Source organism: Mustela putorius, unplaced genomic scaffold (genome assembly GCF_011764305.1).
Source record: "Mustela putorius furo isolate JIRA1106 unplaced genomic scaffold, ASM1176430v1.1 tig00000551_pilon_pilon_pilon, whole genome shotgun sequence".
Lineage (NCBI taxonomy): Eukaryota > Metazoa > Chordata > Mammalia > Carnivora > Mustelidae > Mustela > Mustela putorius.
The window spans coordinates 10,027,259-10,050,938 of record NW_025421412.1 but is presented as its reverse complement, the minus strand read 5'-3'; the positions used below and the strand labels follow the sequence as shown (position 1 = coordinate 10,050,938).

Sequence of the window (23,680 nt, the reverse complement as noted above, 5' to 3'; positions counted from 1 at the left end):
TAACATCTACCACCTCTCCACCGACCTTCATTTTCCTATACCGCTGTATAGTTCTGTCCCCTCATTAAGCTTTCCTGGCCATTTATCGCTTGCCATTGCAAATCTCTGTGATCAAGAGGCTACCTTGCCTTCTAATTCCAGATGGCAACCTTGAGGCATCTATTCACAAGCATGAATACATTTATTAAAGATATATTTTATTTATTCATTTGAGAGAGAGTGAGAGCATAAACAGGGGTAGGGTCAAAGGGAGAGAGAGAAACAGACACCCCACTGAGCCGGGAGCTCCATGTGGGGCTCAATCCCAGGACCCTTGGATCATGACCTGAGCTGAAGGCAGAGCCTTAACCAACTGAGCCACCCAGGCACCCTTTAATACCTTTTATGCAATGTCTTCAGGGCCCCCGTCAGACTCTGATTTGGTATTCACAACTGGCCTCATTATTTCTATTACAAACTTATGTTTCCTCGGCACGTTTTTTCCACTGGATAAAGCATGAAACTAGGAACCAGAAACCGAGGTGTAGGTCCCGGCTTCTCCATCTGACTGAGGTGCAACTTTCGGAGGTCACCCAGGCCCTCTGGATCTCCACTTCCTCGTCTACGAAGTGGGGGGGAGCATACTGGTCTTTCTCCATCACTGGGCTGTACCAAGTGAGGGCCTTCCCTGACTCCAAAGGAGGACTCCAACATGTATATTCCCACAGCATCCCGCATTGCTTCTTTAAAATCCTCATTACTCTTGTGATCGCTAGTTCTACGCTGGTTTTTTCTCCACCCACCCCGAAGTACCCTTCAGTAAGCTCCCCGAGGGGAGGGGCTGTGCTTTTCTTGTTCAGGACTCTCTTAGCTTCAACAAATTTCAGCTGATGGATTACTGAGTAAGTGAAGGTGCATTTAGGCAAGAAGCTACAATAGCTGTCATTGTTATTACTGTCAGTAGCAATGACAATGCTAGAGGGAGTTGTAGAAGTTAACTATTAGCACTGTCACCATTCAGTATGCAACAGGCAGAGAGCCACACGATAATATTAGATATCATCAACATTCCTTGTAAACTCTTCCTCTTCCCTCTCCTTTCTTTAAACTGATGGAAACTCACCACCCCATGATTAAAAGGCTGTCTAAATGTAGCCCCCAGTAATGGTTCAGAGTACAATATTTTGCTTCTCATGCATTAATCCTTGAAATGCACAATGAGGCCCCACCTAGAGTATGACCCCAGAGAAAGAAAAAAGGTGTGTTCCTACCCTGAAGCATGTAACAAAGCCTTTCCGAATTTGGGGGAGGGGCTTAAAGAACTATAAAATCAGCCCCTTGTGAGAAGAGGATTTGTAACTGAAAACCAGAGTGAAGAAAATAAAATCCTCCAGGAGGAAGAGTCAGTTCTCAGTCCCTACAATGGCGTGGCTTGACCTTTCACCCTTAAAGAGTAGCGAAATGGACAGAGTGAAAATGCTGTGGGGGTGGTAGGGATGCTGCTTTTGGAAAGGTGACATGGTTTTGAATGAGGATTATTGATATTTAGGGGCAGGGTGGGAGAACAAAGCAAGAGAAGGTGCCAGGCAGTCCACCAACGCAAAGGAGGAGTTTATTGGGCTTTAAGTAGAGCCCAGGGCAGCCCAAAGAGCGCACAGGCCTGAAACCCAATGGGACATCCACTGATCACTTCCCGGAACCTTGGAACCCATGTGCAATGCGAGAGCCTTGTGTTGGCCGCATGTACACCTGTTAAGGAAGCAGCTCTGCTATGTCACATTGCTCAGATAGCCTGCAGATGCCAAACAGACTACCTCTTAAAGATATTCCTTCCCAAGTACTTGGTAAGGTATTCAAGTGAATTGTGATTGTGCCTTCCCTCCCTTAAGTAATTCAGGCCTTTGTAGAAGAATTCTTTCATAACATCCAATATGACAACAAAATTCTTCTCTGATTTGATACTGTTGGCACGCTATTATTACTTGTGTGCCTTCATTCACTTGAAATTGACCAAATCCTTACTGCATATCAAAAATATATATATATGTATATATATATACATATATTATTTTTAATGTATATATATAATATATACATATATATATATATGGTAAGTCCTGAGAATGCAGAATGGAGTCAACTACTGTCCCTCACTCCAGGACCCTAAACTCAGGCAGATCTACAGTTTGGAGAGCAGAGGACTTGGACTCCTTGTACAAAATAGAAATCACAGACCATTTTGCTGGGTGAGTTTTTAAAACGGTATGTACAGCACCTGGAGACAGGCTGGGGCGCGTCCCTGGGGCTTGTTGACATCCACAGCTACCAGCTGCCAGCCACCAGCAGCGTCTTCATGAAACATCTTCAAGACAAAGAGGGAGATGAGTCAGAGGCACTTAATACAGAACATTGCGAACTCCTACTTTATGTCTCTAGCTTCTACAGTTCTCATGTTATCAAAGATTTGTCTTTTTATGGATTTATATTTAGAACATGAGTCACTCCAATTATGTTCATTGGAACACCGAAAACTTAAGTGAATAATAATCATAACAAGAACAATGGCCATCGCTAGCCTGCATTTATTATTTCCCATGCATCAGGTCCTTTCTGCTTCACACGTGCTTTGCGTATAATTGCCCAAATAGTCTTCTCAATGAGACTTGAAAGGAGATATTTTATCTCCATGATATTGGTGATTGATTATTACATATTAGAGACCTAGGGAGGGAAATACAAATTAGAATTCCAAAGCTTTATGTCTGGTGTGTTTTTGACTGGGAGTGGTGAATTTTTATCTCTATTTAGTGGACATTCCTCACTGAGCCAACAGAAAAATATTCTCGGGAGAAATAGCAGAAGTGTGCATGTGGCACAGGGGAGGAGACTGGTTATTTTAATGGTGAAAGACTGACATATCACTTGGTAGATGCTGTGAAATTATTTTAACAGGGCCAAATTAATCTGTTCAGCAAAAATTTTATGTACATATTTATGAAGGCAAAAGTAGTTTCTTGTGTCTTAAAATACATAAGTGATGAAATTCAGAATGATACAGGACACCAAAATCTGATAGTCACTGGATTGGATAGCTGGATTGTTGGATGCCCATCTTACTGCATACTCTACTTCCTCCAAAATTAGTCGCCTATCAATATTACATCCAGCTGGAAGATAGTTCCCACTTATACGTATTTTTCCCGCTAGTATATTTTCTTTCCAATTCCTTTTGTGTGTGGAGGGGGAGGGGTGTGGTTGGTAGTGAGATAAGGTGGAATTAAGGATATTTATTTTTCCAAGGCACTAACGATAAGCTAGGTTTATTCCTGTCCAAGACCACAGTTTCACACACATAAGTAAATATTTTCTTTGCCATACTTATTCAAGCCCTCACATAAGTCTGTGTTCAAAAGGATAATTATTGATGGAAATATGAGATAATGCAAAGATCCCATGCCTAAGATCCCTGGGAGTAGATCATTTGCAGAAAGAACACTTGCCCTCTATGAAATAAGTGAGATGGTGAAGGAAAACTGCCAAAATTCATAGACCTTAATATGTTTTTTTTATTAGAAAACATTTTTTTAATGGTTAAGCTGAGAATTCCTAACAATGCTAACCTACAAAGAACCATTCAGAAAAATGGTGTATCAGATGTGAACATGTGTCCTAGAATCAATACTTTTCAAAGACTGCACTGGGGGCTCTTTGCCAAGTGTGCCACTTATTTCACACTTTCCAACATATACAGAGAGCACCTACTATAGGACATGCTACAAAATACTGTTACACATATGCCCTATTTAATTATTCCATGAAGAATTATCCTGATTTATTTTTACATTATGCTGTGCTTACCGCAAGTGTAGCCACGGTCTGTCCATATATACCAACTAAATATTTTTAAATGACAAAATGGAGATGCATATTTGCTCAAAGATTCTTTGACCCAAGACACCAATTACAAATTGTTTTTCTCAGGTGCTAGGTACAGGATTCTGTTTCCCTTTAGATTGAATTTTGAAAGGCGCTCTTAGTGGTAGGGTCCAGCACCTCTCCATGAATAGGCTCAATCTGAGAATTCATACATCGGTTGAAATGCAAACCTTTTAAAGTTCCTGTGAGAATTCTGGGTGTCTCCTTTTAAGCAGTAAAGACAAAAGCAATCCTGTCAGTCACTAGCTAAAAATCTTCTGTACATGCATCTTCTACTCTCTTATCATGGCACAAAGGATCCCTGGGGCATATATTTGCTTTGATCAGTAGCAGACTCATTTTCTCTGTTAAATTATTTTTTTCCAGTTGACCCAAAATCAAATGAGTCAATTTAATTGTTAGGAAAAAGTGTTCTCTCAAGGTCACTTCTTTGTATAAAACGAAGTGAAGGCAATACAGACATGTTCGATGTCCAATTTCTCCTCAGTACCCTGAATTATAGGCGAACATTTAGATTGGTTAGTGTAACAGTAATGTGAGGTAGAAATGTGATTCAAAGCCAGGAATCCTTGGGGTTCAGGTCCTGAGCAGCCAATTGTTCCCTCTATATCCCTCAACCTGACCCTAGTGGACCATAATTAGTATTATTAATATGCAGTTCAATACATATTGATTTCCAGAGCCTGCCTTAAGTCTCTTATCAGCACACACAACAGAAATGTAGACTTTCTAGCCCTAAAGTCGAACAGTTCTTTTAGTCCTTCTCCAGGCAGGTGAAATTAGCTCATCCCCACCATGGATGAATGTAGATGGGAAGGCCACATGACTGGTGACAGAAGTCTGCAGGGAAGCATCTGAGGAGTGAGAATAAAGGTTTGGGCTAAAGCGATGCCAAGTCCAGGACGTTTTCTACTAGCATGTCTGTGCCTCCCAACATCCAGCTCGGGGGCGATATCCCTGTGCACGTGTGGCACGGGTAGTCCTACTGTGGACTGACGAATCACAGAAGAATGAGTCTCTTGACCTTGAACCCAACAGCTAATTGAGCATGTGCAACAGTGACCCATGGCTAATAATTATGCAGGTACGAAAGCCACCGTCCCCATCAGAGCTCAGGCAAACGAATGATTACTACTCTGAAATTTTCCACTCCATTTTCTCTTTGTTTTCCTGTTACATGTTGTATTACGGTTCCCACTGGTCCTTTGGCATTAATTTTTTTTTTCTGCAATGTGTTTGGATGCTGTGGGTCGAAGGCAGGTTGCTTTGTTATTAAAAAACATAATAATAACAAAAAAATGCCCAGTTCTCAGCACTGGTTCTCTTCTGCCTCCGAACAGTCCCTATGAGAGCCAATTCCTCTTAAACTTCCCGAGACATCAGAAAGCCCGTCCCTTATTCTGTTAATATGTGTAATTTTCTCTCTAAGCACACAGCCCTCTTGGAAAAGTCAATGGACGCCAAGACACCAACAAGTCCACGAAGCCTGGGGACCCCCTTGGCTCTTCGGTGAGACTGACTTAACACAGCACAGCTGCAAACGCTCCCCATGCTGAAGACTGGCGAGAAGCGTGGCCGTTTCTGAAAAGCTGTGTGCTCTGCAATACGATCACCATCTTTGTTTTATTTCCTCGAGGCCTACTTGTTTTACTACAATTAGAAACTACTGCCTTGGTGTTTTAAACTATTCAAGGAGAGGCTCTGGCGCCCAGGGTCTGTCAGATGTCACAGGTGTAACAGCATCTCAGGAAATGATGCTCCCGCTCCTTTCCTCAGACACAAAAGCCCCTGGGCCACTGGCCGAGTGGCTGGCGAGGCGCTGGGCGGGGCCTGTTGCCAGGCAGCGGGAGAGCGGGCCCACCGGGGCTGCGGCGGGAGCTCCGGTTGCCTAGCAACCGGGTCCTCAGCCACAGCATTTTTCTTAATGAAGGTGTTTCACGATCTCGGTGTGATTACCTCTGCTGAATACCTAGACGCATTACCTCTGAATTACCTACTTATTCCTCCTGATTAAGTATAATTTTGCATCAAAACCATTTTGCACGTTTGCTGAATGTCCCCTTCACATTTCACTTTCTGTTAGAACTGCGGGCTGATCTGGTGGAGCTTCCAAGCACTACTTTTCCAGCTGTGGCTTTATAAATAAGAGTTACTTAATAAGCATGATGTGGTTTTAAGGATATTTTAGGTCATTTCTCAGGAACACGGAATGTAAATTCTGTGCCGAGTTCATAGATCTACGTTCCATTCGATTCTCAATGTCTATAGCAGAAAACACACCTTCCAGAGGTTGTCACCTGACTTAAAGGACATGCCAGAATGGACCTGGAACTTTATTATTTCTCACACTTCACTGGAGGGGATGACAGAAGAAATAAAAACTAGATTTTTTTTAAAAAAATGTCATCTGTGGCATAACTTACATAATTTTTAAAAAATTATCATGAAATTTTGAATAGTTGCTTGCCAAAACTGAATAATATTAATGCTATTTCATTCATTATGAGTTCGCCAGATGATTTAAACTTTCACAACACCATAAAGATGCTGCATAGAGCTTTTTCAAATATCAGCAAGGTTAACAGCATTTTTAGCATATAGTTAATAAAAGTTCAATTTAAAGGTTTTTGAAGTAAAATTTTTACCTTGGATCTTTCACAAATACCTTTGTCCATAGGCCACTATTTAAAAGTCATATTAAACTATTTACAAAGTTATATAAAATTTCTCTTAAAAACGAATATTAAAATAATAGCCACAAGAATTAAAATCATTCCATTCTTGATTCAGGCATTTTTTTCTCTCTCTTTTATAAAGATTCAAACTAGACTAAGATATATAAACCTTCCCTTCCTCTTTCTAAACACAAAAACAGAACCCTCCCCTCAAAATGCACACAAAACCAAACCAAAATTAAAAACAAAGACATTGGATCTCGACTGTCCTTCTATGTAATAATTGCCCTGTTACCTATAATTAAATTCTAGGACACTCCCAGTTTCTTGGGAGCATAGAAGCGTCCTACTGAATATGTAGTGATTCCTAAAAAATCACAAGTAGGCATTATGGGATCTTCTTCATAATTTGCCATGTTGGGACTGGTTCGTTCTGAATGAAATAAACTTTCCATTCCCCAAATAATTCTAATCCTACATATACAAGCCATTATATTGGTTTTCAATTACATGAATAAATACTTATAAAAATGGGAAATTCTACAGTTTCCATTTTTATCTGCAAGCCATCTGAAGACTTAAAATGGCCAAATCAAATCAAAAGTATATAGTAAATGTGGGGACAATCTTGGTTTTATATCAAATCCCCCCTATCACCCAGAAAAGCTGATCTGGTTGGTCTGGGCTTTCGCCCTTGCCCCAGCATTTCTGAAGAGCTCCCTCCATTGGGTGTGACCTAGAAGGTCTTTCTCAGAGAGCTTTCCTAAGTTCTCTCAAGTCCCACTGAGGGTGAGACAAGATATGTCCATGTTCTAGTGGGAAAGGACATCAGCCCCCCAAAACGGTCGGTACCTGGGTGGTGGCCGTTGACGTCGTACTGCTCCTCGATCCCCACATCTGTTGAAACTGTACCCTGATCTCTGCAAATGTTTCGATGATGACAGCGATGAAAACATTCTGAAAGAAAGATCCCAAGCCACGTTTACTAAAGACTGGGGATGAGGAAGTGGAGGGTAACAGAAAACAAACAAGAGATCTGCAGAAACGGCTGCAAAACACAGATTTTATTAGGACGAGTTTTGGTGGTACCTTCACAAGCCAGGCCAGGAAGAAGATGAGCGTGATGAAGTAGAAGTAGGACCGCCATCGCGGGAAGCTGTCAATGGCTCTGTACATGAGGAACACCCAGCCTTCCTGGGACGCAGCCTCATAGACCGTGAATATGCTGGTGCCTGTTAGGACACACGAGAGCAGACTGAGTTACTTACCGCGGGCTCTGGAAATGGGGCGACGTGGTTCAGAAAAACAATCAATATTTATCCAGGCTCATTTTCTCAATGACAAAGACTCTTTTAAAGGGACTGAAATCACATGCAACATTTGATTGAGCTTATTCTTAGAATTTTGATAAAGTTGTTTCTGACTTCAAGCCAGGGCAATTTCACGAGCAATAAAAGAACTTTATGTTCTATCTTTAGCTGTTCAATGCATCTAAGAGCTTGGGAAAGGAAACGAACATTCAAACCAAGTAAAGCTATAATAAAAAAAATAACGTGTACAGTATAAGCTTGCCACTTGGGACTTAACACTTTGAGTGTGCTGAAAGTGCTTGTTATAGTTTTAGCCAAAATGAAATAAATTTGAAAACTGGATTTCGTTTGAAGTCACTTTCTCAGAGGGACACTAAAGTTCCTTAGGCTCTAAAAATTCATATGATGGAGCTTGTCTGGGATTCCATGGTGTTCACTGAATGCTGAAACGTAAGGCAGCAAATCACCAAATAGCACTTTGTCTGGGAGAACTATATCATTGGAAATGCTACTGCTAATGATGGAGAGAAAGAAAAACAAAATAAATCAGACAGACTTTTGAAATAGTTCAGAGAACCTAAAATGCCATTTGGGGGAAAGACAGTGTTCAATTCTCATAACATTATGAGGGATATGTTATGATTTCCTCACTTTATAGATGAGAAAACTAAAGCACATTAAGAATAACTGATTCATCTATGAATGCGCAGATAATAATAGGGGAAGTAGAATTGACCCAGGCATTCTGGAAAGAGGCCCTGCATGTCTGTGATGACATCCTGCCTCCTGATCCCCTTTCTATGGTTTGTTTTCCCCTATCTGTAACATGGGTAAATAATATCTCACAGGGTAGTGAAGACTAAATAATTTTATTTCTCTGAAGCCTTGACACACAGTGAGTACTAAATACATTTTAAGTACTGTTATTTTACAAAATTGTAAGTAATTGCTTAATGTTATTTTGTGAAAAAACCCATCAATAAAAAGTAGAGTGCTGAATTAAAGTTGTTTGTAAAACGAATACGATACACGTTGTTATTCACAAAACTATAAATATTTGCACCCCAATAGATTCCACAGCTATAAACAAGTTATTACAGGATATAAAACTAGTATCTACCCATGTATGTTCTAATCACACAGAAATTTAAAACAAGAATTTGCATATAATCAGATGTCCAAACTAAGAAGGGGGTTACTGATGTTGGCTGGAGAACAGCTGCCTCTCTAAGCCTGTACATGAAGGAAGAATAATTAAGCATCAATGAACCAAAGCGTGCAGAAGAGGAGAAAATCCTAGTGGTAACTGGGGACATATGGGACAGAAGCAGCCTTGAAAGAAAAGCTGAGGAAGAAGGAAAGCATATTCTCATTTAGTGAATGCCTATTATGCTAAGTACTGTATAGGAAACATAGCTTCACAGAATCATATTTTGTACACTGAGAAGTTGTTGCCATAACAACTAGTATTTGTAAATCATATTTGGTTTTAAGGTTCTTTTACATATTTCAACGCTAAGGGAACCTCTAATGAGGCAGGTAGATGGGTAGGTATGTATAACAACAGGTATTATCCATCACATCCTTTTACAGAAAAGCAAAGTGAAGGTCACTAGTTAATGAATTTGCCTGGGGTAGAAAGTGCTAGAATGAGAAACTGAACCCACACCATCAGGTTCCAAATCTTAAACTCTTTTTTTTTCTTTATCATCCTACTTTTCTCTTGCTCGAGACTAGGACTTTCATGAGAGCATATTTTCTCCTATTATCCTTAGTTTGAATGAAGTCCATTTATTTTTCTTCCTGAGGGACTATGGTGGCTAAGGATATGGCAAACTGAGAAACTCACACAAGAAGATGGTTTTTAAGGAAAAAATCAGAGAAGAGCAGCATGAACAAAAAAATAAAATGCCAACAGAAAGCAGAAATCACTCTTTTCATTAACGATTCCTATGTACTAAAATGTCCAACATTTTGCTTTTGTGGACTGCATATGAAAAACAATTTTCACATAAAACAAGCCATTTATGTCCCTTATTTTCTTCTAGTTATTTGAACCAAAAAAGAAATGTGTTTACAGAAATCCATTATGAACAACTATTAAAGTTTAATACTTTTACCAACTGAGCATTTACAGGTTAAATATGAGCACAGGAACACTGAATTAGCTTTTCCATATCTGTTCTGGTCCTCCTTTATTAAAACTACAGGGAAGATGCTATTTGGTAGTAAGTAAGTAAGTAAGTAAGTAAAAAAAAAAGTATGTTCCAATCTTGAAGAGCTTCCATCAATTTTTCTATTTTGGCACACACAAAAAGGGAAAGAAGTGGAAACCCACCAGGGTTTGTTGATACAAAGAGATGAGACATTTGTGAAAATGTAACCAAACAACTCCCAGAGCAATGCTGACTACTGAAGGAAGAGCTTCCCTCACCTGTGAGCTACCCTGGGTCCAAGCTTGTGAAGAAGCTACTGAGAGTTGCAGGAGGGAAGGCAGTTGGGTAAGACCTTCCTCATCCCTTCTCTGCTCCCGACTTTGCAAAGTGTATGAAAAGAAAATCCCTTTTGGAATGATATCCCAGTGGTTTGCCACCATTCAAACTGACAAAAATCAAGTTTATGATCATCTTACTTTCTTCGGTAAGTGGACGAACTGAAGAAGAAAACTAGGGCTGCTCATGCTGCTTTGCACACGAGGCTCTCTGACAATTCCCCCACCCCCTCCCACTTAGTTGAGTCCCATGCAGTGCCCTCGAGCTATACTCCATTCTCAGCCCTCCCAGAGAGCTTCACGCCCACCTGTCACCTCACTTGTCCTGTGTCCTGTGTCATCCTATCTTGTTTATCTGCCTCACTAGCGCGAATTAGATGACTAACTTGGTGAGCACTCAAAGTTAAAACATTATCTTTCATGTCTGTACCTGGCATTGACAACACTCAAGAATTGTTGATAAACTAAACAATTATCATGGTACTATGACATACGGAGGTTTTTCTCAAATATCTGCTCTTTTTTTTTTTTTTAAGATCTTATTTATTTATTTGACAGACAGATCACAAGTAGGCAGGGAGGCAGGCAGAGAGAGGGGGAAGCAGGTTCCCTGCGGAGCAGAGAACCCGATGCAGGGCTCGATCTCAGGACCCTGGGATCATGACCTGAGCTAAAGGCAGAGCCTTAACCCACTGAGCCACCCAGGTGCCCCTCAAATATATGCTTTTTTAATCAATTCTTCCTCACTGTGAATATTGCACAGATAACTTGGAAGTGAAGGGAATAATTTTATAACTGACGTTATGTTTTGCTGACTTTTGACATTCCCTTAAAACGCATACACATATTTAGACTTCAAAGCCCACACAAAATACAAACTGGAAAAGCCTTCATCTATTGTTGGATCCACTTTGGGAGATTTCTAGAAAATGTTATGTATGATATATACAAAATATTTTTCTAGATACACCCCAGAACACTTAGTTCATTTTAATTATAGAACAAAACTTGCTAGTTGAAAAGACCACCACATTTTGTTAAATGAATAATGGTTCTATAAGAGCAAGTGGGGGCAGAATGCATTCTCTTCCTGCAGAACAATGTGGCGTGCTCCAAAAATATCTCTGCAAAGCTACTGGAATTGTACCACAAAATTCTTGGACACCAAATGCTTAAAGCCCAAGTTCAAGTTGTAGAGGAAACAAAATCACAACGACCCTCAGCTCATCAATTCTCCTAATTTCATTCATCCTTCTTGACCTTGTCCATCAATGGTTTGAATTCAGTGGGTAAGAAGACCCATTAGCCTACATCTAGAAAATAAACACCCTGGAACTTTCCACAGGCTTCATGTACTGAGACATAGCAGCACACTTTTTTTATAGCACTGAACAAAATTATATTTCCATTGTTTTGACTATCTTTAGTATTGCATTTATTGCTTGGCTATCATCTGTTCTTTTTCCATAAAAACAGTGATGTATTGTGTCCTAGGACTATTCCCTATTGTTTCTTCTATTCTTAGGTTACACAACACCATTGAGTCATTCAACTTTCAGAAACAGGGCCACAGGATTGTAGTGAGAACTAATAATAAACTACTAACCTGAGGTCCCACCATCAGACTCCTTCAAACACAAAATACCTATGGTGCTATTCTAATGATGGTGATACCCAATCCATTGTGAAAAAATGGGGGCAATTAGAGTTGGTGATATAGCCTTGAGAGAGATGAATAAGTAAGTATATCAGGCCCTAGTATGAACAATAACTTTTACCTCCATGCTCAGAATTCCCAGTAGAACCACAAAGGTTCCTTTTAGGACCATTCATTCTACCTGTTCTTTCAATATTAGGATCCTAGGGGGCAGTGCTCCTGAACTTTAATCCCTCCAGTGATGTGGAACACACATCGTCTTGAGGCAGCCCCATTCCAGGTCAGGCAACCCATCCCATTGGATGTTGGCTCTGGCTCAGTCCCTCCAGAATCTGCTCTTAGCTTTGCAAAGCAAGAGTCCGGAAAGAGTCCCTATATTTCCAGAGTGCATCATCCCTCCTTCTCCCTAGGTCATCCTGCTATAGATGCTTGTCTTCTTATCTGGTCCTTCAACCTTTTCAACCTGCTGTAGCATCTATGAAACTGAAGTCATTGCCTGGCTTCACTGCCCACCAGGGCACAGATTCTCATTTATGGGTGGCACAGTGACAAAATTCTTATCATTCAAGAACATCAGTTTCCTTCCAACTTTTCAAAGTTGCTCTTTCTGTTCCTCTGGCTGACTTTGATTGGATCTCACTCTTTGGAGTTCAGCGGATTGATTTTGCCTCTGCTACATTCCAGGTTGAACATCCCCCTCAGCTGGAAGGGAAAAGTAAGTAACATGTTTCTCTACCACTACACATGAATGTCTGTGAGATAAAAGGCAATCAATAATCTCCTCTAAACCAGTTGGTTTTACTGTGGAAGGATATAATCCTCATCCTAGACTCCAAACAGATGCCTATTTCAACAACTACTATTGTAATGACCAAATATTCAGTCCTGATAGGGGGTCAAATAAAAGAACACTCATCAAGAGCTTGATCTTTGCATGCTTCCATTACTAGAAATACAACTTGTTCAAGATGGGATGGATGGTGCTTCTTTGGTATTCATTTGCTTTGTCGTGTCTGCATTAATATAACTGACCCCCCCGAATGAAACTTTATTTTTAAACTCTAGAACTGCTCATAGAGCAATATTCTGATGAAACCACAAAACTAATAGGAAAAGAAGAGCTTTCCATAATTTAAGGGGGGAAATTCACTCAAAGGTAAGCTGTCCAGTCTGTTTGGATTTATGTAGAATTCACTGTTATTTAAATCCTGAAGATTTAAATAACAAACTAAAACTGGCTTCATTGACACAAGAGTCAGGGTTCCTCAACTTTGTTACTAGGGGAAATTTGGGATGAAATAAAGCTTTGCTGTGGGGGGCTGTTCTGTGCACTGTAGCATCCCTGACCCCTGCTTACTAGATTCCAACAGTACTCCCAACCCCCAAGGTAGGAAAACCTGAAATGCTTGTAGACATTGCCCCGTATCCCCGGGGGGCAAAACTGCCTCTGGTTGAGAACCATAATTTTAACTTGACAGTCTTCCTTATTCTATAGCTCTATCCTGTGCTGCCTACCTAGCTCAGAGCCTTGCATATGATTTGTCTTTATTAAGTATTCTGAATGGAACTGAATTTCCTCTCTTGACACAGGGGAAAATGGAACCGTTTTGAGATTTCTCAAAAGTTCTCCTTTGGCTTATGATGAGCAGTTTGGAGGTTAAACAAGTTTAGGCCAAAGGAAAGACCTAAAAATGCATTTCTGGACTATATTTACAGTAGTCTACATTTGAATTTGACATTTTATTCATTTCTAAAGACTTTGAAGGCTAAAAGCCTGGATCCCAAGACATCATTTGTTTATAGAAAGTATCTGCTACACAGCCGATAACTTGATAGTACCATTACATTAATATTTATGAATTTTCTGTTGCAAGAAAAAAAAATCTTATTTCTTTTTTACTTCCTGCAGTTTCATAAGATGTCTATACACACATGCATCCTGGGGGGGGTATTTTCATTTGCAGAATGAGATATTACAAGTATATTAAGTTTTAAAAAGAAAAATCACATAGTCTGAATGAAATTAAGTGGCACAAAAATTTTCCTCACCAAAAATTATAGTGGCACTTTCTGAAATATTCCAAGACAAACCACAAGCACACATGTTTAACAAGTTTTGCATCTGAGTCAAAAGCAGGCATTCACCACATTCAAGACAAACGCAGAAGAAAACAGACTCATCTGTGGTCCACATTCACACCTCTTGGCTGTTGGGACAATGAAGCAGAGTGTTGAAAAGAAGGCTGCTGAGCCTTAGGAGTGGAATCTCAGCAGCCACAACCGAATTTCAAACAGCATGGTGGCCTCTCTAATTGAATCACAACTCATAGCTTGGGGTCACCTTTGACAACAGGCTCTGTACTGAAATCCTTTTTGCTTTGGTGAGCTCCTAGTCTCTTTTACCTCCGCAATTTCCCATCTGTATTTCCCCTCCGCAATTTCCCTCTCTGGTATAAACTTTCTCCCCCACATCTTAACCGCATATTTAGACATCTTGGCCAATAGTCAGTTGTAAGATTCATTGTAACTTTCTACAGTATGTCTTCCTCCCACCAAACTGCCCCACGCCACCTCGTCATTTACCTCTTCACGTGAAGAGGTAAACTCTTAGACCCTGAGACTTGGATCTGTGGTTGTAATACACTTTACCCAACAGTGGTTATTATGAAAGCAAATACCAAGGAGAGATCTGTATTCTTACCGTGGACATTTAGGTTCAAAGTAATAAAGCTTTGTCACTAAGGCTGAATGTACCCACGTACAGGAAATGTGAGTCAGGTCAGTAGACCAGCATTGCCAAGAAAGGCCCATCTTGAAGGACAGACATTTACTGAACAATAAACCAGCTAGAATTAAATTATTTGGGATGATGTCTCCTTTCTAAAAAACCTTTATGAACAATGTTTCTATTCCTTGGAATCATGTTTAATTTCACTAAGATATAAATGCAAAATAATGAATTCAAGTATTTTGCTTGATAGACAGTGATGTAACTTACAATTATGATAATCTACACAGAACCCATCGACATGCTCATCTAAAGATCTCCCCACATCCAGCCTAAGAACTGCCATGTGGTCATAAAAGAGCAAAACAAAACAACACTTTATATTTGCTCTTCCAGCAAACACAAAGGGACTTCTTTTATTCTAAATGTTTTAAAATATATTTACAAATTTTATGTTTTTGATCTAAATTTTACCTTAGTTTCTTCATTTGTTTATTTTGTTTTGTTTTTACTTTTAAACACTCTTTTGGCACCACACTGCCCCACCGGTGAAATCACTTTGTTACCTTAAAACTCACTCACAGCCCTAAAGTTTTGCAGGAGGATCAGAGGCCCTATAGGAAAAAACATGTATATGTTTATATACATTTTCAAAGTTAAACTTTTTAAATAAATAATAAAGATTCTTAGTTGAAATGTATTTCTTCAGATGTAGAAAACTTCTGATCTTCCAAGTTCTAAATATGAAATACTTCTAGAAAAGGAGAGGTGAAAGCTTTAACTATCGTATTCACAAATGGAAAAAGAAGTGTTGACAAGGCCGGATGCTGACACTGGCAGGAAAGTTTAGGTATTAAAGTAGAGCAGTTCCAAGGACGCTTAGCCCACTTGCCAATGAAAACTCTTCAAGCCTCTGGTGCTGGGCTCTTTCCCTGTAGGGTGGAACGAAAGCAGCAAAGGGGAGGTCATGACAGATACCTGTTACCCTCTGCCTTTGAGGAGACTTCACTTCAGATCTAAAGGACTTTTTGGAAATTTACTTTCTGTTAGTTGACTTAAAAAAACTAAGCTTAGGGGGCGCCTGGGTGGCTCAGTGGGTTAAAGCCTCTGCCTTCTGCTCCGGTCATGATCCCAGGGTCCTGGGATCGAGCTCCACATCGGGCTCTCTGCTCTTCAGGGAGGCTGTTTCCTCCTCTCTCTCTCTGCCTGCCTCTCTGCCTACTGGTGATATCTGTCAAATAAATAAAAAACAACAACAACAAAACAAAAAACAAACAAAAAAAACCCCTAAGCTTAGCACAATTAGCTTTTAGTTACATTCCCTAGCATTCAAATTGTTCACTACAGGCCAGCCAGTTAACCATTCTGGGCTTCAGCTCTGCATACATAAATATAGCAATGATGATATGCGCCGGTCACTGCTAATATACTAAATAAATGTTGTTTAGTAGACTTCTAATTTTCTCAAAAAGCAAGCAATACATATCATGCCAGAAATATGGTTTCTTTTAGAGCGTTTGAGCTTTGTCACCCATCTTTGAAAAATGTGCTGGAAACTACAATCAAAAGAAATGAAGGCAAAAGGCCAGAATTTCATGTAATTTTTAGGGAATCAACAGTTATGACATTAGAATTTCATAATGCAAAATTAGAACCAAATATTTGGAAAAAAGGACTAAGACTTTCTTGTCTTCATATTTGGAGACACACATAGTTCACATCTCTGCATCTCTGCTTATGCATGCATGAAAAATAATAATTAAGATAAGCCTAGTCCATCTACCTCAGAATAGCCATAATAGTAAGAATTTGTTTTAATTTTAATAGGAAGGCTAATGGACTTAGTAAATTGGAACAGGATCAAAAGATCAACCAAAATTGGAAACAAATAATTTGACATTTTGTTCACAGAGGTATGTTAAAATTGAATCAGGTGTCAGTGGCAAGGAAGAACAATAGCTGAGTGATATTAATCAAATGTAATTTACAGCAAATAGGAATACAAATAACATACGGTTTTAAATGAAAATAAAGTTCTTATTTGAGTTATGATAAATATAAAATGCCCATGATTTTTAATAAAAAGATTTAAAAATTTATATGATCGTGTAAAACTAAAAACAAGATGATTTGGGTGAGTTCTACCAAACATTTAAAGAAGAGTTAATACCTATTCTTCTCAAACTGTTCCAAAAACTAGAAAAGGAAGGAAAACTTTCAGATTCATTCTATGAAGCCAGCATTACCCTGATACTAAAGACAGATAAAGACGCTACAAAATGAGAGAACTACAGGCCAATATCTGATGAACCCAGATGTAAAAATCCTCAACAAAATACTAGCAAACCAAATTCAACAATATCTTAAAAAATTCATACATCGCAATCAAGTGGAGTTTATTCCTGGGTGCAAAGGCAGTTCAATATTTGAAAATAAATCAACATCATATATCACATCAATAATAGAAAGGATAAGTACCATATGATCATTTCAATAGAAGCAGAAAAATCATATGACAAAGCACACCATCTATTTATGATAAAAAACCCTCAACAAAGTAGGTTTAGAGGGAACATAATTCAACATAATAAAGACAAAGACCATATGTGAAAAACCCAAAACTAATATCATCCTTAACGGGGAAAAACTGAGACCTTCTCCTCCAAGGTCAGGAACAAGACAAGGATGTCCACTATCACCACTTTTATTCGAAATGGTACTAGAAGTCCTAACCACAGCAATCAGACAACAAAAAGAAATAAAAGGCATCCAACTCCATAAGGAAGAAGTAAAACTTTCATTATCTGCAGATAGTGTGATACTATGTATAGGAAACTCAAAAGACTCCATCAAAAAACCACTAAAACTGATAAACGAATTCAGTGAAGGCAAAGGACAAAATCAATCTACAGAAATCTGTTGCATTTCTATACACTAATAATGAAGGAGCATGAAGAGAACATTAAGAAAACATTCTCATTTACAATTACACCAAAAATAATAAGAGACCTAGGAACAAACCTACCAAAAGAGGTGAAGGAGCTGTACTCTGAAAACTATAAAACACTGATGAAAAAAAACTGAAAGCAATATAAAGAAATGGAAAGACATCCCATGTTCATAGATTAATAGAAGAAATATTGTTTAAATGTCTATACTACCCAAAGCAATCTATAAATTCAATGTCATCCCTATCAAAATACTAACAGCATTTTTCACAGAACTAGAACAAATAATCCTAAAATTTGTATAGAACTACAAAAGACCCAGAATAGCCAAAGCAATCTTGAAAAAGAAAAGCAAATCTGGAGGTATCACAAATCCAGACTTCAAGTTATGTTACAAGGCTGTAGTAATCAAAAAAGTATATACTGGCACCAAAACAGACACATAGAGCAATAGAACAGAATAGAAAACCCAGACATTAAACCACAATTATAAGTAAACTAATCTCTGACAAAGCAGGAAGGAATATCCAATGGGAAAAAGACAGTCTCTTCAACAAATGTTGTTAGGAAAACTGGAAAGCAACATGTGAAAGGATAAAACTGGACCACTTTCTTATACCATACACAAAACCAAAATGGATTAGAGACCTAAATGTGAGGTCTGAAACCATAAAAATCCTAGAAAGATAGGCAGTATCTAACTAAAGCACAGGCAGGTAGTAACTTCTCTGACATTGGCTGTAGTAACTTTTTGTAGCAACTTTTGTAGATTGGTCCTCTGAAGTAAGGGAAACAAAGACAAAAGTAAACTATTGGGACCATGTCAAAATAGAAAGCTTCTGCACAGCAAAGGAAGAAATCAACAATGCTACAAGGCAACCTATGGAATGGGAGAAGACACCTGCAAATGACATCTGTTAAAGGGTTAGTATTCAAAATATATAGAGAACTTATAAAACTCAACACCCAGGGGCGCCTGGGTGGCTCAGTGGGTTAAGCCGCTGTCTTCGGCTCAGGTCATGATCTCAGGGTCCTGGGATCGAGTCCCGTATTGGGCTCTCTGCTCAGCAGGGAGCCTGCTTCCCTCTCTCTCTTTCTCTCTCTCTGCCTGCCTCTCTGTCTACTTGTAATCTCTCTCTGTCAAATAAATAAATAAAATCTAAAAAAAAAAATTTATAAAAAAAAAAAAAAAAAAACTCAACACCCAAAAAACAAATGGGCAGAAGACATGAACAGACATTTCTCCAAAGAAGACATATGAAAACATGCTCATCATTATGTATCGGTAAATGCAAATCAAAACTACAATAAGATATCACTTCACACCTGTTAGAATGGCTAAACTCAACAACAGAAGAAAGCACAGATGTTGGCAAAGATGCAGAGTAAAAGGAACACTTATGTACTCTTAGTGGAAACGCATACTGATGCAGCTACTGTGGAAAATAGTATAGAGGTTCCTCAAAAAGTTAAAAATAGGGGTGCCTGGGTGGCTCAGTGGGTTAAGCCTCTGCCTTCGGCTCGGGTCATGGTCCCAGTGTCCTGGGATCTAGCCCCGCATCGGGCTCTCTGCTGAGCGGGGAGCCTGCTTCTCCCTCTCTCTCTGCCTGCCTCTCCACCTACTTGTGATCTCTGTCTGTTAAATAAATTTTTAAAAAATTTTAAAAAAAGTTAAAAATAGAACTACCTTTTGATCCATCAATTGAACTAATAGGTATTGATCCAAAAAAATACAAAAACACTACCTCAAAGGGATATCTGTACCCTTGTGCTTACAGAAGCATTATTTACAACAGGCAAGATAGGGAAGCAGTTCAAGTGTCTGGATGACTGGATAAAGAAGTGGTATACATATACAATGGAATATTACTCATAAAAAAATTAAATCCCGTCACTTGCAATGACATAGATGGAGCTAGAGAGTATAATGCTGAGTGAATTTAATCAGATATAGACAAATACCATATGATTTCACCCATATGTGGAATTTAAGAAATGAACCAAATGAACAAGGGGGTAAATAAAGAGAGAGAGAGAGAAGCCAAGAACTAGACTCTTAATTATAGAGAACAAGCTGATGGTTATCCAGGGGGAGGTGGGTGGGCAGCTGGGTGAAATATAGGTGATAGGGATTAGGGATTGCACTTGTCATGATGAGCACTGGGTGATGTATGGAATTGTTAAATCACTGTGTACACCTGAAACTAATATAACACTGTATGTTAACTATACTGGAATTAAAATTTGAAAAACCTAGAAGATATTCTAATATAATTCATACTAATATTATAGTTGGATAGTTTAATAGGATATATTAACAAGTCAATAAAAATTTAAAACTAGACATCTGGAATTTTTTTGCCAAATATCTTCACATTGATGCATGTGTACAAAAATATTTAGAAAAATTTTCCTTTATTTGCTGTCTACTTTCCTCCATAAACTCTGAAGACTAAAAACATGTTTAAAGATGGAGTTTTTCAGCTGGGCTAGATGTATTATTTGGATGTGTCACAGATTCAATTTTAAATTTATTAAGATGATACTAAGATTGATAAATAGTTTACATGCTTTTAAAAATAGTGTTACTAAGGAAGCAAGATGCTACATATTCCTGCTTGGCCAGCGTTTCCAAAGTAAATTAGAACTCTACATAGGTGAGATAAGGATGTGAAGAAATAGTAATAAATTAACTTTAAGAAAAGGAATGGACTTCATTTACTTATAGCAGTTTCAGGCCTACTGAAAAATTGAGCTGAGAGCAAAGAGAATTGCTATTTGTCCCCTCTCTGCACACTATCCCCTATCATTAATATCTTGCATTAGTGGGATACATTTGTAACAATTGATGAACCAATGTTATTTTTATTAAGTCAAGTCCATAGTTTACATTAGAGATATTTCTTTGTATTATACAGTTAGAAAGGTCTTGAAAAATACATAATATTATATGTCCACCATTACAGAATCATAAAGGTTAGTTTCACGACCATAAGAATCCATTATGCTTCAGCTATTTGACCCTAACCCCTCCTGTGAGCCCCTGGTAACCACTGATCTCTTTATTATCTCTGCCTTTTCCAAAATGCCAGATAGTTGGAGTGGCTTCTTAGAAATATGCATTTACTGTTCCTCTGTGTCTCTTGGTGGCTTGACAACTCACTTATTTTTACTATTGAATAATATTCCATTGTATGGATGGATATACCACGGTTTACCTCAAGCTGTGTCTTATGGAGGGGCATCTCAGCTGCTTCCAGCTTTTATCAAGTATAAATACCATAGCTTTTAGTAAATCTTGAACTCAGGTAGTGTCAGTCCTCTGACTTTGTCGTTCTTCAGCGCTGTGTTCACTATTCTGGGTTTTTTGTCTTTCCATATAAACTTCAGAAACAGTTTGTTGATATCTACAATACCACTTGTCAGGATTTTTTTAAAAAAGATTTTTATTTATTTATTTGATAGACAGATCACAAGTAGGCAGAGAGGCAGGCAGAGAGAGAGAGGAGGAAGCAGGCTCCCCACTGAGCAGAGAGCCCGATGCGGGGCTTGATCCCAGAACCCTGAGATCATGACCTGAGCTGAAGGCAGAGGCTTTAACTCACTGAGCCACCAAGATGCCCCCACTTGCCAGGATTTTGATTGGGATTGTGTTCAACCTATATCTCAAATTAGGAAGGACCAATATCTTTAATGCTCTGTTGATAGGTGCATACACGTTAAAGATTGTTTCCTTGGAGATTGACCCTTATGTAACAATGTAATAATGTAATAATGTAAGCCTCTCTTTCTCCCTGATTATTTTTCTTCTTCTGAAGTCAGTTTTGCCTGACTTCTGTCAGTGAAAGAGCTACTTCTGTTTCCCTTTCACTAGTGTTATCATGGTATCTCTTTCTCCATCTCTTTATTTTTAATCTGTGTCTTTATAGTCAACATGGATTTCATGTAGACAGTATATGTTTGGGTATTAATATTTTTATTGACTCTCTTAGTTTCTGCTTTTAATTGGTATATTTATACCCTCACATTTAAAGTGATTATTGATATGAATGGATTAATATGTACCATATTTATAATTGTTTTCTTTACACTGCCCTTTTTTTTTCTTTTCTCTCTCTTTTTGCTTCTGGTTTTAATTGAGCATTCTATATGATTCCATTTTTACTCCTCTCTTGGTATATTAGTTACATTTCTTTAAAAATATTAGTGGTTGCCTTATAGTTTATGATCTACATTTACAAAAAATCTAAGTCCACTTTCAAATAACACTGTACCACTTCATTGACACTGTAGGTGTCTATAATAGAGTGCTCCCTTCTCCTTCCTTCTATTATAACATTACTGTTATTTATATCACTTACCCAAGAGCCATGACCATCTAATAAATTGCTGCTATTATTATTTTCAATAAGCAGCTGTCAGGTCAATAAAATAAGAAAAATAAAGTATTTTATTTACTTTCATTTATTCCCTTTCTTCTTCTTCTTTTTTTATTATTTAAATTCAAATTAGTTAACATATAGTGTATTACTATATAGTGTATAGTGTATTAGTTAACATATAGTGTATTACCCGCCCCCATTACTGGGGTGGGGGATGATCACTTACTCAGTAATCTGTCAGTTGCATACAACACCCAGTGCTCATTACATCAAGTGCCCTCCTTAATGCTCATCACCCAGTCACCCCCTCCCCCAGCCCCTCCCCTCCAGCAGACCTGTTTCTTTCCTAGAGTTCAGAGTCTCTTACGGTTTGCCTCCCTATTTTCATTTTATTTTTCCTTCCCTTCTCCTATGTTCATCTATTTTGTTTCTTAAGCCTTCTTTATGTAGATATGAGTTTCTGATCTGTATCATTTTCCTCCTCTAAAGAACTTTTATCATTTCTTGCAAAGCAGTTTTGCTGGCAACAAATTCTCTGACTTTGTGTCACTGAGTAAGTTTTTATAGCTCCTCACCTTTGAAAGATAATCTCTCTGGATACAAAATTATAGATTACTCAGGTTTTTTTCTCTCAAAACTTTCAATATTTCACTTTACTCTCTTCTTGCTTTCATGGCTTCGAAACAGAGGTCCAATATAATTCTTATCCTTATTCTTCTACAGGTAAGGTCCCCCCACTCCCACTTTGGCTTCTTTCAAGACTGTATCTTTTTCATTGGTTATCCTCAGTTTGAATAGGATTTACCTAGGTGTAGATTTATGCTGCTTACTCTGCTTGGTATTCTCTGAGCTTTCTTGATGTGGTCTCATGTCCAACATTAATTTTAGAAAATTCCCAGCCATCCTTACTTCAAATATTTCTTCTGGTCCTTCTTCTACTTCATCTCCTTCTGGTAGTCCCATTACATGTATATGAGACCTTCTGTAACTGTCCCACAGTTCTTTGTCATTCTGTTCCCTTGTTTTCATTCTTTTTTCTCTTTGCATTTCACATCATGAAGTTTCTATTGAAAAATTTTTGTTTCATTGTTTCTTGAATTAGTGTGTCTAGTCTAATGATGAGCCTATCAAAGGCATTCTTCATCTCTGTTACAGTGTTTTTTATCTTTAGTATTTCCTTTTGATTCTTTCTTAGAGTCTCCATCTCTCTACTTATATTGCCCATTTGTTCTTATGTACTGTCTGCTTTTTCCATTAGAACACTGGGCATATTAATTTAGGTATTTTAAATTCTAACTTATTTGGTAGCTACTAAATCCCTGTCATATCTGAGTCTAGTTTTGATGCTTGCTTTATCTCTTCAGATTGTGTTTTTATTTCACTTTTGTCATGCCTTGGAATATTTTGTCGAAATCTGGACATGATATACTAGATAACAGTAACTTAGTAGGTAGGCTTTTTGTGAGAGGTTTCAGGTTAATCTGGCTGAGGGTTAGGCTATGTTTAAGGTATTCTGTATCTATAAGTGTTAGAATCTTCAATTTCCTCTATTGTCCTGGTTTCTGTCTCTCTTG

The 23,680-nt window shown here is 38.4% G+C and overlaps 1 protein-coding gene and 1 long non-coding RNA gene across 3 annotated transcripts in view; one reads left to right on the top strand and one right to left on the bottom strand.

The window, feature by feature from the left end:
• Positions 1-5,910, top strand: part of LOC106005234 — a 45,735-nt gene extending 39,825 nt beyond the window's left edge. The window contains exon 5 of the long non-coding RNA XR_001178457.2: positions 5,345-5,910. This is a non-coding gene — a long non-coding RNA (uncharacterized LOC106005234). The remainder of the gene's footprint in view (positions 1-5,344) is intronic.
• NALCN (sodium leak channel, non-selective) overlaps positions 1-23,680 on the bottom strand; it is a 303,251-nt gene that overhangs the window by 188,194 nt on the left and 91,377 nt on the right. For both annotated transcript variants that reach the window (XM_045081349.1, XM_045081348.1), the window contains exons 8-10: positions 7,680-7,822; positions 7,443-7,547; positions 2,255-2,341 (exon numbers count right to left, since the gene is read on the bottom strand). In XM_045081349.1, the coding sequence (XP_044937284.1) occupies positions 2,255-2,341; positions 7,443-7,547; positions 7,680-7,822 (335 nt within the window). The remainder of the gene's footprint in view (positions 1-2,254; positions 2,342-7,442; positions 7,548-7,679; positions 7,823-23,680) is intronic.